We start from the raw sequence: 14,773 nt of genomic DNA, 5'->3' as shown, positions 1-14,773 counted from the left end.
TAATTGAGAAGTGAATAGGAAGTCCACTGTATCTTTTCTCTGTTCTCCCAGCCCCCAAAGTTTCTTCACTTTATTGAAATTCATCTAGAATAATGCAACTCTTAGAGAACAATAGGGATTTATGGCTGTTTCCATTCTACAGATGGGAAAACTGATACCTTAGCCTTAGAGAGATGTCTAACTGATGTTTTCCTCAAGCCAATGAGGAGTAAGGCACAAGCCCTTGAACAGTATTCACCAGATTTGTCTGATGGAAAGGATCACTGGGGCACTTGTTAAAAATGCAGTTTTTTCCCTCACACCTCCCCCTCCTCTAAATCCAGATTCCATACATCTGGGAGAGAGGCTGGGAATCTGGGTTTAATGACCACGAATCCTGGGAATCTTATCAGAGCTGAGACTACAGTGAGGCAACAGCCTTGGGCTAAAAACTTAGTAATCAAGACAAATTATAGTTTAATACAGTATTTTTAAAAATCAAAATTCATGCAAAAAAAATCCCCAATGAACAAAATATCGAAAATTTGAAGAAAAACAGAACCAGCGGCAATGCTGTACCATCTCAGAGCCTGAGGCCAAAGGAAAATCAGCCATGACGATGACCTCCCCCCGGGATGGCCCTGAGCCTTGACATCACACAAGTCTGGGAAATTCCGCTCCAGACAGTTAGACTTGCAATGCTTCTCTTCTCCAGGAGACACAGACTGTCTTTCCAGTTTCTTAAATAATGGCTCTTAATCTCTTAATTCCTGGTCCTTGAGCCAAGCCGATCTGGAAGCCACCAAAACCTCTGGAGGTAGGATGTGGGAACCCCAAACTTCCCAAATGAATTCTGATGCACAGCCAGGTTTGAGAACCCCCCGCCCTAGGAGTGCCTCAGGTCTCCCTGGGAAAGCCGACACACGGGACTCACCTGAGTTTATCGCCCTCCTTACCTTCTCAGTGTCAATGCCTCTGGACATGGACCAGGTGGACACGATATAATCCATGACTCGCTCACTCAAGCCCTTTGGCACCTGGTAGAGCTTCAGGAAGTCCCGAACGCTGTTGAGCATCTCATGGTACCGGTTGGTGTTGGCATACATCTGCTGGAAAATGGTCGTCACGTTCCCAAAGATGGTGGCATACAGAAGCGCTGAGGAGGAGAAGAGACAACACATGAGTGGGCCTTCAGCCAGGGCCCAAGAATGCCCAACTGGCCCAGAGCAGGCCAGTGGCCAGAGCTGCCCTCTCCAGGACAGACTGTCCTGACCTCTTCAGAAGAACCTCACCCAGCAGCCTCTGGGAGTGGACCCAATTAAAGAGGCACCTGACAGCAGGCCACTGGGACAAACAGGTGGTAGGCAGGGCTAGGGTGAACAGGAACTGGCATGACTGGGGCCAGAGCTAAGAGGCATAGAACAGTGGCCGGGGGGTGGGGGTGGGGGGCAGAGAGACACGAGCAGTGAGACTGCTTTATACTTCTTGCCACAAAAAGTGTGAGCCATACCTGAGGCCACCAGTCAAATGTGTTATTCTGTATCAGCCCAGTTCCCAACCTATCAGCAAGTCATCTTTTTCAAGCCCTGCTAACGTGCCAAGAACTACACTACCTGCCGAGGACAGGATGGTGTAGGAAACACTCAGTCTTGGCTCTCCTACAGCACACAGTGTAGTGGAAGGACAGACCTTGAATACACCCTCACAAGTGACGAAATAATAGCAAGTCTGCCAAGAGCGATGAAGGATGTTATTTATAACCTGGCTTCACACTTATTGTTAAGGTACATGTAAATACAACAATCCACTCCACTGTGATGTGGCTCTTGGGGTGAAGAGCGTGACTGTAATGTGGCAAAAATAAAATCAAGTACCTCTGAGATGTAACAAGTACTTACGAGGTGCTCCTACAGCTCCCCCTATATTAGTGTCAGGAAGGAGGCCCACTATGACTTCACAAACCCCACCTTCTACCTCTAATTCCCATTTGTCCTTGAAGGCTGAGCTCAAGGGCCGTCACTTCCAGAAATCCTCCCCATGAAGGTGACCATGACTTCCTAGGCTCGAAATGGTATATAAACCATTTTGCAACAAAATGCATCTTCCTTTCCTCGTGCCTGGATGAACTGCTTGAAGGCTGGACCCATCTTTTCCCCGCCATTGTATCCCCAGGAGCTAACACTGTACCAGTACCCAATAAATATTTGTCAAATTATTTTTTAATAAATAATACATATATTATTATTTGTGAAGCTCACACACGTTTTTGCTGTTTTTTTAATTGAGTGATTGTTGACATATAATAAACGGCACCCTTAAAGTATACAATCTGATAAGCTTTGAAAGATGTGTACACCCACAAAACCATCACACAGTCAAGTCAGTGAACAGTTCCATCACTTCCATCACTTTCCAAGAAGTTTTGTCATGTCCCTTTACACTTCTTCTTGTTCCCAAGTGATGGTTAATATTTTCTGTCACCATAGGTTAGTCTGCATTTTCAAGAATGTTCTATAAATGTAATCATACAGTATGTACTCCTTTTAAACATTTTATTTAGATATAATTCATACACCATGAAATATATCCATTTAAAGGTGTACAATTCAGTGGCTTTTATTATATTTACAGAGTTGCGCAACCATTACTACATCTAAGTTTAGAAAACTTCCATCCCCTCCCAAAGAAACCCCCTACCCACGATCAGTCATTCCCCACCCCATCCCCATTGCCTAGCCCTCGGCAACAAGCAATCTGCTTTCTGTCCGTATAGATTTGCCTACTCTGGTCATCTCATATAAATTAAGTCATACAATATATGAACTTCTACAACTTGCTCCTTTCATTTAACACAATGTTTTCAAGGTTCATCCATGTTGCAGCATGTTTTGTTACTTCATTCCCCTTTATTGTTGAATAATCCACAATTCATTTATCCATTCATCAGTTCACGGGCATTTGGGTCATTTACTTCTTGGCTATTATGAATCATGCTGTTATGAAGCATCATGAACAAGTTTTTGCATGAACATGTTTTCAGTTCTCTTGGGTAGACACCTAGGAGTGGAATTGCTGGGTCATCTGGTAACTATGTTTAACATTTTGAGGAACCCTCTTCCAAAGCAGCTGCACCTTGTTCTGTTCCCGTCAGCAGTGTAGGAGAGTCCCAAATATCTCCAACACCTGTATGAGAGTTCCAAATATCTCCAACACCCCATCAACACTTGTTATTATCTGTCTTTTTTATTACTGCCGTCCTAGGGAGTGAGAACAGCTATCTCGTCCTAGTTTGGATATGCATTTTCCTGATGGCTAATGATGTTGAGCACCTTTTCGTGTGCTTATTGGTCATTCTTATCTATTCTTTGGAGAAATGTCCACTTAAATCTTGCCTATTTCTCAGCTGGGTTGTCATTTTATTATTGAGTTGTAAGTGTTCTTTATATATTCTGGATATAAACCCTTTATCAGATGGTTATGATTTGCAAATGCTTTCTCACACCATGTGGGTTGTCTTTTCACTTTTTTTTTTGTCTTTTCTCGTTCTTTTTAAAATTTTTTTAAATATTTATTTAAAAAAATTTTTTTTATGTAGTGTTCCATGATTCATTGTTTGCATATAACATCCAGTGCTCCACGCAATACGTGCCTTCCTTAATACCCATCACTGGGCTAACCCATCCCCCCCCCTCTCTCTCCTCTAAAACACTGTTTGTTTCTCAGAGTCCATAGTCTCATGGTTCGTCTCCCCCTCTGATTTCCCCCCCTTCATTAGTGCTCACCATAGCACATACCCTCCCCAATGTCTATCACCCAGTCACCTCATCCCTCCCACCCCCACCACTCCAGCAACCCTCAGTTTGTTTCCTGAGATTAAGAATTCCTCATATCAGTGAGATCATATGATACTTGTCTTTCTCTCATTGACTTATTTCGCTTAGCATAATACCCCCTTGAAGGTGTTTGCACATAAACATTTTTAGTTTTGAGGTAGTACAATTCGTCTATATTTTTCCTTTGTACTTTTTTGACTAGTTTCTTATACTCAGCATAATTATTTTGAGATTCATCCATATTGTTGCATTATGAATACTTTATTCCTTTTTTTAAGGGAAAAAAACATTTTTTGAAATAAGTATAAATTGACAGAAAGCTGCAAAGATAGTACAAAGAGATCCTGTATACCTATCGCCCCATTTCCCCATCGGTCACATCTTATAGAAGTAGAAGACAATGTCAAATCCAGAAGATTTACACTGCTATGAAGTATGTGTATAACTGTGTCATTTTATCACCTGTGTAGGTTCATGTAAGCAGCTCCCCATTCAGAACACAAAACTGTCCTATCACTGTAGAAATCTCTCTTATGCTCCCCCTTTATACCCACACTCCCCCCGGGGAACCATGAGTCTCTTCTCTTTAATTATGCCATTTCAAAAACATTATATAAATGGAATCATGCAGTATGTGACCTTTTGAGATTGGCCTTTTACACTGAGCAAAATGCCCTTGAGATGCATCCATGTTGTTGTATCAATGGTTCATTCCATTTTGTTGATGAATACTGTCCCATTGTATGGAGAGGCCACAATAATTTCTTTTTTTTTTTTTAAAGATTTTATTTATTTATTTGAGAGAGAGAGAGAGAGAGAATGAGAGAGAGCACGAGAGGGAAGAGGGTCAGAGGGAGAAGCAGACTCCCCGCTGAGCAGGGAGCCCGATGCGGGACTCGATCCCGGGACCCCAGGATCATGACCTGAGCCGAAGGCAGTCACTTAACCAACTGAGCCACCCAGGCGCCCGAGGCCACAATAATTTCTTTCAAATGATCTTACTCAGGCTTAGCTGAAGACTGAGAGGGTAAAAAATCAGAGAGAAAGGCATGGATCTAGATGTGAGGGAAGGAAATCTTCAGCAGTCTGTCCACCAGGGCTGAATATGGATGCCCAAGACACTGAGGACAAAATCCCACCTGAGAAGAATTATAAACGAGGATTGGAAAGAGCACTGCCAGTTCTAGAAAGGTACTGGGGAGTGGTATCCGTCTGAACAAAAGAAGTGAAATAAAAGCAAAAGTAGTCAAAGCCTGAATAATGCAGACATAGCCCTTGGAAGCTCATAAATAAGCTCATACACAAGAGGGTCAAATCTCCTGCTTCCTGCTTCCTGCTTCCTGCCTCCTGCATCACCGAGTGTTCTCAGAACCAGCCTCCCAGGGCCCGGGCTGGCTCCCTTGTTCCCAGAGAGTCTGACTCTAACTCGATAAGCCTCTATGGCAGTCCTGGCTCAGCTCTATTTTCTGGTCCACAATGAACCAGAGGTCATGCATGAAGAGTAAGAGGTGCCTTTCTCAGGAAACTAATTGAATTTTGAGCTTAAAAATATAGTTACACCAAATCAATACAGTAAGAATAGCTCTCTTGTCCATGGCTTAAGAACGAGGCTCCCATCGGAGGCACGGGTGTGCTGGTCAGACCATTAAGGCAGTGATGTCACATCTATCATTTACAACCCAGGGCTGCTCTCGTGCCAGTCTGCTTCCGAGACACTCTAGAAGGTGAAAGGTCCTCAGGAGGGCCCTATTTAATTATTATTGCTATTAGAAACATTATTACTATTAAAAATGGGCAATCCGCTCAATGCCAGTTGTCTAATTTTATATGAAGTGAGGTTATACATTTTTCATGCATATATTTTATTTATTGATATCTCTAAATAAAGCATTATGCCTTTATTTAGCAACCTAACTGGGATATGCCTTACATACTCACAACCTAACTGGGAGAGATTACATATAAGCCCAGCTATTGCTTGAATAGGTACTTGAGTGTGATATGGGGAGCAAGAGAGGGAGATTGGAATGTCCCTGCTTAATAGAGCCTCACAGGGCAGATGATGCCCTGGGTGACTCTAAATGTGAATTAGTTGGGTCCCCCCACAGTAGGAAAGACCTTTCTCAATCCCAGGGCAAAATGCCGGTTTGCCTAAGGGCAAGTTTCTTTCTCTCTTTGAGCAGTTTAGAATTAACACTGTATCAGAGCAAGAGCCGTGAGTCCCACTCAAAGAAAAATAAACATAGTATTCTCTGGCCCTCAATTAAAAGTTGCTGTATGGAATTTTGGGGAAGGATGGCAAAAATTTTTGTTTCCCTTTTTAAATTTTCATGTTTATTTGGGTATACATACACATACACATAAAGAGTTAAATGGCCAAAACATCTTTTGAATTCTTTACTCCCCTAGATATTCTTTCTTTTCACCCAATTTCCCATTCTGCAGAAGCACCCATTTTCCATTATATTAACCTGATTGTTTTGCTATTGATCATTGATCTTCATAGTTCAAGGTCATTCTCAAATCACGATGTCCTTATATATCAGTTTTAGGAATTATCTGTTGGCCTCTGAGAATTTAGCTCTCTTCCCCCCACTGCCCTCCAATCTCACACTCATTTCCCACACCTCTTCCCATTGTCCCATCCTCCAGCGTGGTTATAGCATCATCTCGGCTAGATAATTATCTGTGTGGATATTATTGTAACTGGATGAGAGATATTCACAGCTAAGCCACATAGGATATTCAGGTCACTTTTCCTTTTTCCTATAGCTAATAATGGTCTTTTCATTTGCTTAGTTTACTTATCATTAATTTGACTCCAAATTCTCCCACAAATAAAGTCTCTTCTTAATACATTAAAATTCGTGAATTAGCCTATTAATTTCATTTCCATAAAGAAATCTCTCCTGAGGGCACCTGAGTGGCTCAGTTGGTTAAGCATTTGACTTTTTTTTTTTTAAGGATTTTATTTATTTATTTGACAGAGAGAGATAGCGACAGCAGGAACCCAAGCAGGGGGAGTGGGAGAGGGAGAAGAAGGCTTCCCACTGAGCAGGGAGCCCGATGCGGGGCTCGATCCCATGACCCTGGGATCATGACCTGAGCCGAAGGCAGACGCTTAATGTCTGAGCCACCCAGGCGCCCCAAGCATTTGACTCTTGATGTCAGCTCAGGTCTTGATCTCAGGGTTGTGAGCTCAAGCCCCACATTGGGCTCCATGCTGGACATGGAGCCTACTTAAAAAAAAGAAAAGAAAAAAAAGAAAAGAAAAGAAAAGAGAAGAGAAGAGAAGAGAAAAGAAAAGAAAAGAAAGAAAAGAAAAGAGAAGAGAAGAGAAAAGAAAAGAAAAGAAAAAAAGGAAAGAAAAGAAAAGAAAAGAAAAGAAAAGAAAAGAAAAGAAAAGAAAAGAAAAGAAAAGAAAAGAAAAGAAAAAAGAAATCTCTCCTGGAGGCTTCTGAACCGTTCCGCTGCCAGCTGTATGGGTGTCTCTGCCCCAGCACCCTGGGAAGGAGCTTCACTTACTTGGGTTAGATCCCCTGATTCCCGTTATCTCATGTCTTTCACCCTCTTGGTTTACTTTTTTTGTTGGTAAAAGACATCCTTTTATAGTTTTCTGAGAAAGGGTATATGGGAGCAAAATTTTTGAGACTTAATGTTTACTATTACAATCAATTATTAGCTGAGCAAGGTGTAGAATTCTAGACGCGAAATCATTTCACTCTTTTCTCAACGGAAGCATGCCTCCATTGTCTTCTCTTGCTGTTGAGAAGACAAAAGCATTCAGATCCTTCATCCTTCATACTGAACCTGTTTTTTCCTCTTGAGAAACTCTTTTTCCACAATGTTCTAAAAATTCATAATGGTGTGCCTTTTGCTGTGGCTCAGTCATCACCCATTGTGCTAGGCTTTCAATAAGTCCTTTCAATCCAGAAATTTATGGCCTACATTTCAAGGAAATTTTCTTGGGTTACTTCCTTTTCTTTCTTTCTTTTTTTAAACTTGCCTCCAGCAGATTAAAGTGAAAATTAAAGGGAAAGAGAGGAGAGGGGAAGAAAGGAGAGGGGAGGGAAGAGAGGAGGGAAGGGGATGGAAGAGCAAAGGAAGTGAATATGGAGGGTGGTGACAGCGGTGGGTGGGGTGATGGAAGGGTAAGCGTAATAAGGACACTTTTTATTTCTAGTCAGCTTTTTTTTAATCACTTAAAATAAAATTCTTCGCAGTTTCTCAAAAGGTAAGGGAGAAGGAAAACTGAGAGACCATTATATTTTATGAACCCAAGATGGGGGAAAACCCTAGACGGAAGCAGCAAATTAAGGGCATTGGAAATGGAAGTAAAGCAGGTAGGTCAACCTTGAGGATCTTTGGTGGAACAGAAAAGAGATGTTGCAGGCGCGAGTTTGGAAATAAGAAGTGTGTTTAGCCGGCCGCAGTTCCGAAGCCTCTAGTCTATTCTTTGTTTATGCTTAACCTGCTCTCCAGCTCCCGGGTCTCCTTAGCACCCCAGTCTAGAGCCAGTGGCCAGACCACTCCCCCATCTCTCACCACTGTTTCTTTGGGACATCTACTCCAGCTTCCTGAAGCGAGATGGGCACTTAATCTGCCTGCTATCAAAAAGGAGTGAAGATGTGAAGCCCCTATCCCTGTGTTCGCAGAGCTTCTCTGGCATCCTGGGTGACTGGTTTCTGCAGAGCTGTTAGAAATTCACCTGCATGCTTTTCATAATCAGTGGGGCAAACAGACGTGTGGGTTTCTTTAGGAAGTTGGTCATTATTCACAAAATTACTCCCATTGGAAAATGCCCCCCAACTTCTAAGCAACTTTGCAGAGCACAATTTACTCCTAAACTCAAGAAGGCTAAAAAAGAAAAAGAAAAAAAAAAAAAAGCTATCTCTACAGGTTCATCAAAGCTTAGAGATAAAGGAGTTTATCTCTAAGTGAGTCTTTTTCCTCTTTGTAATAATTTAAAAATCATTGCTCTCTGTGGGTAGTTTATGGGTTTATCCAAACTGACTTTGTTCTATACAGAATTCCAAAAGATATATTAAAACAGAATTTAAAGAAGACTCTACTGACACCTATGCTTGTTTCTGACTCTTAATTCCCAGCAGAAGGCCTTTAGGCCTTTGTTAGCCTTTATGACCTGGCCACTCCATTTGGCAATGATGGAGACATGCTGGTCACGGAAGATGAGTTGATATGGATAAAGCCACATTGACACCTCTGACATCTTTCTTTTCCCCTTTTATGCCAAATATAGAAAAAGACTAAAAAAGCATGGGCTGAATGATACACTGGGGCAATAAGTATTGATGCAAGGAACAAATCAGGTAAAAACATAATAATTTTGTAAAGAGAATCCTTAAAAATGGAGGTAGGCTTTCAAAGTCACATTGGTAAAAGATTCTCTTGGTCCCATCGTTGGTTTCCTCCAGTTTTATTGGGACATAACTGACATATAACGTTGTATTAGTTTAAAGTGTATAACACAATGATTTGATATGTATATATATTGAGAAATTATTTCTTATGTTTAGTTATATAGTTAATAGTTTAGTCACATAATTAATTGGATTATTTCTTTGATGGTTTTTTCCCCTTCATTTCTATTCTTTTTTCCCCAGATCTCCTGTTAATCAGGTGCTGGACTCCTAGACTAATCTAATTTTCTTATTTTTCTCTCCAGTTTCTTCTTATCACTTTATGGGAGATTCTTTAAATTTTATCTTCTATTCCTTTTGTTTGTTTATTTGAGAGAGACCGTGTGCATGTGAGGGGGAAGAGGCAGAGGGAGGGGGAGAGAGAGGATCTTAAGCAGGCTCCACACTCAGCACAAGACCAAGCCCCCTGCAGGGCTCAATCTCACAACCCTGAGGTCATGACCAGGGCTGAAATCAAGAGTCGGATGCTCAACCAACTGAGCCACCCGGGTGCCCCATCTTCTATTCCTTTTGTTTAATTTTCATTCGATATCATACTTTTCATTTCCATCAGTTTCTTGTTCACTAACTGTTGCTTTTTAATAGCATTCTGTTCTGTTCCATTGACATTTTTTTTTATCTTCTGAGGATATGAATAATAGATATATTTTTAAGTTTTATTATCCCTGCTTGGTCTTTATTTCCTCATTTATTTGTGTTTGCCTGCCTTTCAGATTAAAAATACATGGTAATCCTTAGATGCCTGCTCATATTTAAGAGTGGTACCCTTGCGTGTATGAGTGGGGGTTGTCAACTATGAGAATTCACTGCAGGGTGACCTGGCTGGTGTTTGTGTTGAAGAAACTATGGTGCCATCAACTTTAGGATTGTCCTTTTGGACTTCTCTGAGTTCCTAAAGAAGTCCTCAATCTCCTGTCTGGAGAAGGATATTTGGGAGCCTAGATGCTTCTTTTTTTAAAGAATTCTGGTTCTGTGTTCTAAAGAAATATTGTAGAAATTCTTATTTGGATCTATTTATTAGGAAGAGTTTCACTTTTCTTCGGCTGCCAGTGTGTTATCCTTCTTTACCATAAAACCTAGAATAAGATTTCTGTTCACATATGATCCTCTTAGACTCTTTTATATTTGGAAAATTAAAATCTTTCTTTCGGGGGAAATTCATGATTATTCTGCCATAACAGATCATGTATTAGCTTGTAGATTCAGTGGTTCGATCCTGTTTAGTCACTTGCTTGTTTCCAGAAGGATTTCTTGTATTGGTGAAAATAAAGATGGTTGGGGAGGAGGGATATCTTTGTTCTTGATGTACCCTGTTTTAAAACTAGAAATCTGTCCTGTGGCAGGCAAAAGAAAGCGAATTATTTTTAAAAGAAAAAAATTTTTCTTTTCTTTTTTTGTTTTTGAGAGAGAGAGAGCATGAGCAAGTGGGGAGGAAGGGTGGAGGGCAGAGAGAATCTTAGACTCCACGCCTAGTACGGAGCCTGATGCGGGGCTCGCTCTCATGACCCTGAGATCATTACCTTAGCCAAAATCAAGTCAGACGCTTAACTGACTGAGCCACCCAGGCGCCCCTGGGAGGGGTCTAAATGCTTCTTAAGCAAACTTTCAACCCGCCCTATTCTTAGCCCACCCTTCACCTCACTTCTAATGGCACTGTTGTCATAACGCCTGAATCTTTGGGGAAGTTCTGCTGTAAATCAAGTTATTGTTTAGATTTCCCTTCTGTCACCTTAGAGTTCAGCTTTCTTTGGTCTGCCAAGTCAATCACTGCTTTCTAGCTTTCCAATTTGTGTTACTCACCTCTCGTGCTCTTTTTCCTAATGCATTAATGCTCTAAAAGGACCTTTCCTTTGTTGTTGCTTTAGTGGGGTTTCAGGAGTGATCAGATACAAATGTGTGTGTTCAGTCAGCCATGTTTACTGACAGCCATACTAATGGTTTGCAAAGGCAATTAGGAATTGCTGGCTCAGGCCCAAGGTGACCCCCCCACAAAACTGAAAAACAGTTTCCAAATCTTCAAAGCCAAGAGCTCAGAGCAATGCGGTAATCATAAAAAATAACACAACCTAAAAGTGGGTACCATCAATACTTGGCCAAAAAAAGAAAATGAAGTCCAATATCAGAGAAACAGCATGCAGAGAGGCCAGAACCAGGGTCTCTCTAACTCCAAGGCCATACTCCTCTAAATCACCTACTCCCAAGCTTCAGTGTGTGTCAGAATCACCTGGAGGACATTTGACACAGTTCTGGGCCCTTGACCCCAGAGTTCCTAATTCAGTAGGTCTTGGGTGGGCCCTAGAGAATGGATATCTCTAACAAGTTCCCAGGTGATACTTTACTGCTGGGAACTTTGAGAAGCATGGTACTATGATTTTCTATCCTCTTTCACAGTTCATGTTTTATTTCAGACTATGTTGTCAAACTCTGTGGACATAAATGTTGGTTTTGATTTGTTCTTTATGGTCAAGGCCCGTTACATTATTCACCAATTTCTTTTTTTAGAGTAGGTTTAGACAGATCAAAAGGAGAGAGTTGCTTTTCTACAAAAAGCCCATTTCCAGGATATAGACTATAATACTTACCCCCTCCCCTCCCTCCTTCCTTTTCCCCTCCCTGTTCCCCACTTCAACTCTATTCCCACCCTGGCTAGCCTGCCACCCCCATACCTCATAGATGCCAACAGGAAAAACCAAGAAAGCAGAAGCCCTTTCCAATCCCTGCCTTTGAATCAGATAATGCCTCAAATTCAATATCTATTAAGATTATGCCTTACTGCTGCTTATTTTATTTTATTTTATTGTTTTAAATTTAATTTAATTTTATTATGTTATGTTAGTCACCATACAATACATCATTAGTTTTTGATGTAGTGATCCATGATTCATTGTTTTCGTATAACACCCGGTGCTCCATGCAGTACGTGCCCTCCTTAATACCCATCACCGGGCTAACCCATGCCCCCACCTCCCTCCCCTCTTAAACCCTCAGTTTGTTTCTGAGTCCATCGTCTCTCATGGGTCATCTCCCCCTCCGATTTCTCCCCCTTCATTTTTCCCTTCCTTCTCCTAATGTCCTCCATGTTATTCCTTATGTTCCACAAATAAGTGAAACCATATGATAATTGTCTTTCACTGCTTGACTTATTTCACTTAGAATAATCCCTTCCAGTTCCATCCATGTCGATGCAAATGGTGGGTATTCATCCTTTCCGATGGCTGAGTAGTATTCCACTGTATATATGGACCACATCTTCTTTATCCATTTGTCTGTTGAAGGGCATCTCGGCTCTTTCCACAGTTTGGCTATTGTGGACATTGCTGCTATGAACATTGGGGTGCATATGGCCCTTCTTTTCACTACATCTGTGTCTTTGGGGGGAAATACCCAGGAGTGCAATGGCTGTGTCATAGGGTAACTCTATTTTTAAATTTTTGAGGAAACTCCACACTGTTTTCCAAAGTGGCTATACCAACTTACATTCCCACCAACAGTGTAAGAGGGTTCCCCTTTCTTCACATCCTTGCCAACATTTGTTGTTTCTTGCCTTGTCAATTTGTGCCATTCTAACTGGTGTAAGGTGGCATCTCAATGTGGTTTTGATTTGAATTTTCCTGATGGCTAATGATGATGAACATTTTTTCATGTGTCTGTTAGCCATTTGTATGTCTTCTTTGGAGAAGTGTCTGTTCATGTCTTCTGCCCATTTTTTGACTTGATTATTTGTTTTTTGGGTGTTGAGTTTGAGAAGTTCTTTATAGACCTTGGATACCAGCCCTTTGTCTGTCATGTCATTTGCAAATATCTTCTCTCATTCCATGGACTGACTCTTTGTTTTGTTGACTGTTTCCTTTGCTGTGCAGAAGCTTTTTATCTTGGTGAAATCCCAAAAGTTCATTTTTGCTTTTGTTTCACTAGCCTTTGGAGATGTATCTTGAAAGAAGTTGTTGTGGCTGATGTCAAAGAGGTTACTGTCTATGTTCTCCTCTAGGATTGATGGATTCCTGTCTCACATTGAGGTCCTTCATCCATTTTGAGTTTATCTTTGTATATAGTGTTAGGGAATGGTCGAGTTTCATTCTTCTCTATATAGCTGTCCAATTTTCCCAGCACCATTTATTGAAGAGACTGTCTTTTTTCCATTGGATAGTTTTTCCTCCTTTATCGAAGATGATTTGACCATAGAGTTGAGGGTCCATATCTGGGCTCTCTATTCTGTTCCATTGGTCTATATGTCTGTTTTTGTGCCAGTACCATGCTGTCTTGGTGATAACTAGAAGCTGGTTCTTTGAAAGAATTAATAAGGCAAGATGGTGGAGGAGTAGGAGACCTAGATTTCGTCTGGTCTCAGGAATTCAGCTGAATAGGGATCAAACCATTCTGAACACCTACGAATTCAACAGGAGATCGAACAGGAGAGTAGCAACAACTCTCTGAACAGAGAAGCGACCACTTACTGGAAGGTAGGGCGTGCGGAGAAGTGAATCCGAGGCAATATTCGGGAGGATAGACGGCGGGGGAGGGGCCTCCGCCGGCTGCTTCTGGCAAGTGATAGAGCCGCGGAGCACAAAATCGGACCTTTTAGAAGTTGGCTCGGTGGAGGGACGTCGCTGCAGTGGCTAAGCGGGGGGTGGAATTCTCCCGGGACAGTGTGGTCTCAGGACCCTCGGGGTCACAGAGAGACCGGGGGTGCCTGAGTGCACCAGAGCTCCCAGGTATCAGAGCGGGGAAGCCGGATGCAGAGACGGAGCAGAGTCGCGGGCTCTCAGCTCGGGGTTGCCATAAACTGTGATCTGCGGCCCAGTCGGGGCACGGCTCCCCCAGCAGGGACCCAGCAAGCAGCAGATCCGGGGAGACTCCCCTTCCTTCCCGGGGAGGAGCGGTGCGGGAACGCACTGCAGGGATCTGCTGGGTTTGGAGACTCCGCGCGGGGTCGGGTGCCAGAGATAGCAACGCTCGATCACAGGCCGGGTGAGCACGGAGTGCGGCCGGAGACCGGGGACACGGAAGTGACTGCTTTTCTCTGGGGGCACACTGAGGAGCGGGGCCCCGAGTTCTCAGCTCCTCCGGGTAGAGATTGGGAGGCCACCATTTCTGCCCTGGTCCTCCAAAGCTGTACTGAGAGCTTGCAGGGAACAAAAGCTCCTGAGAGCAAACCGGAGCAGCTTCCTGAGCCCGGACCGACAAGGGCGGGGCAATTCCGCCTCCGGCAAAGACATTTGGAAACCACAGCAACAGGCCCCTCCCCCAGAAGATCAGCACAAACAGCCAGCAAGCCAAGACCAAGTTGATTGATCAAGGAGAACGGGAGAACTCCAGCGCTAGGGGAATACTGCACATAGATTCATGGCTTTTTTTTTTTTTTTTAACCATGATTCATTATTTCATCAAAGTTAATTTTTGTTGACTGTTTTTTTTTTATTTTTCTTTTTCCTTTTTTAACCAACATCTTATCAATCCCTTTTTAAAAAAAAAAAAACATTTTTCATTTTTCATTTTTAGAGTCATATTTTATCCCTTCAT

General features: G+C 42.3%; 1 protein-coding gene across 5 annotated transcripts in view; it reads right to left on the bottom strand.

The window, feature by feature from the left end:
- Positions 1-14,773, bottom strand: part of KCNH1 (potassium voltage-gated channel subfamily H member 1) — a 378,415-nt gene that overhangs the window by 110,467 nt on the left and 253,175 nt on the right. For all 5 annotated transcript variants that reach the window (XM_073900230.1, XM_025877844.2, XM_025877845.2 and 2 more), the window contains one exon: positions 936-1,135. In XM_073900230.1, coding sequence (XP_073756331.1) covers positions 936-1,135 — 200 coding nt within the window. The remainder of the gene's footprint in view (positions 1-935; positions 1,136-14,773) is intronic.

This window comes from Callorhinus ursinus, unplaced genomic scaffold, assembly GCF_003265705.2.
Source record: "Callorhinus ursinus isolate GAN/ISIS: 27379988/994484 unplaced genomic scaffold, GSC_fseal_2.0 scaffold13, whole genome shotgun sequence".
Taxonomy (NCBI): Eukaryota; Metazoa; Chordata; class Mammalia; order Carnivora; family Otariidae; genus Callorhinus; species Callorhinus ursinus.
This window is presented reverse-complemented; position numbering and strand designations above follow the sequence as displayed.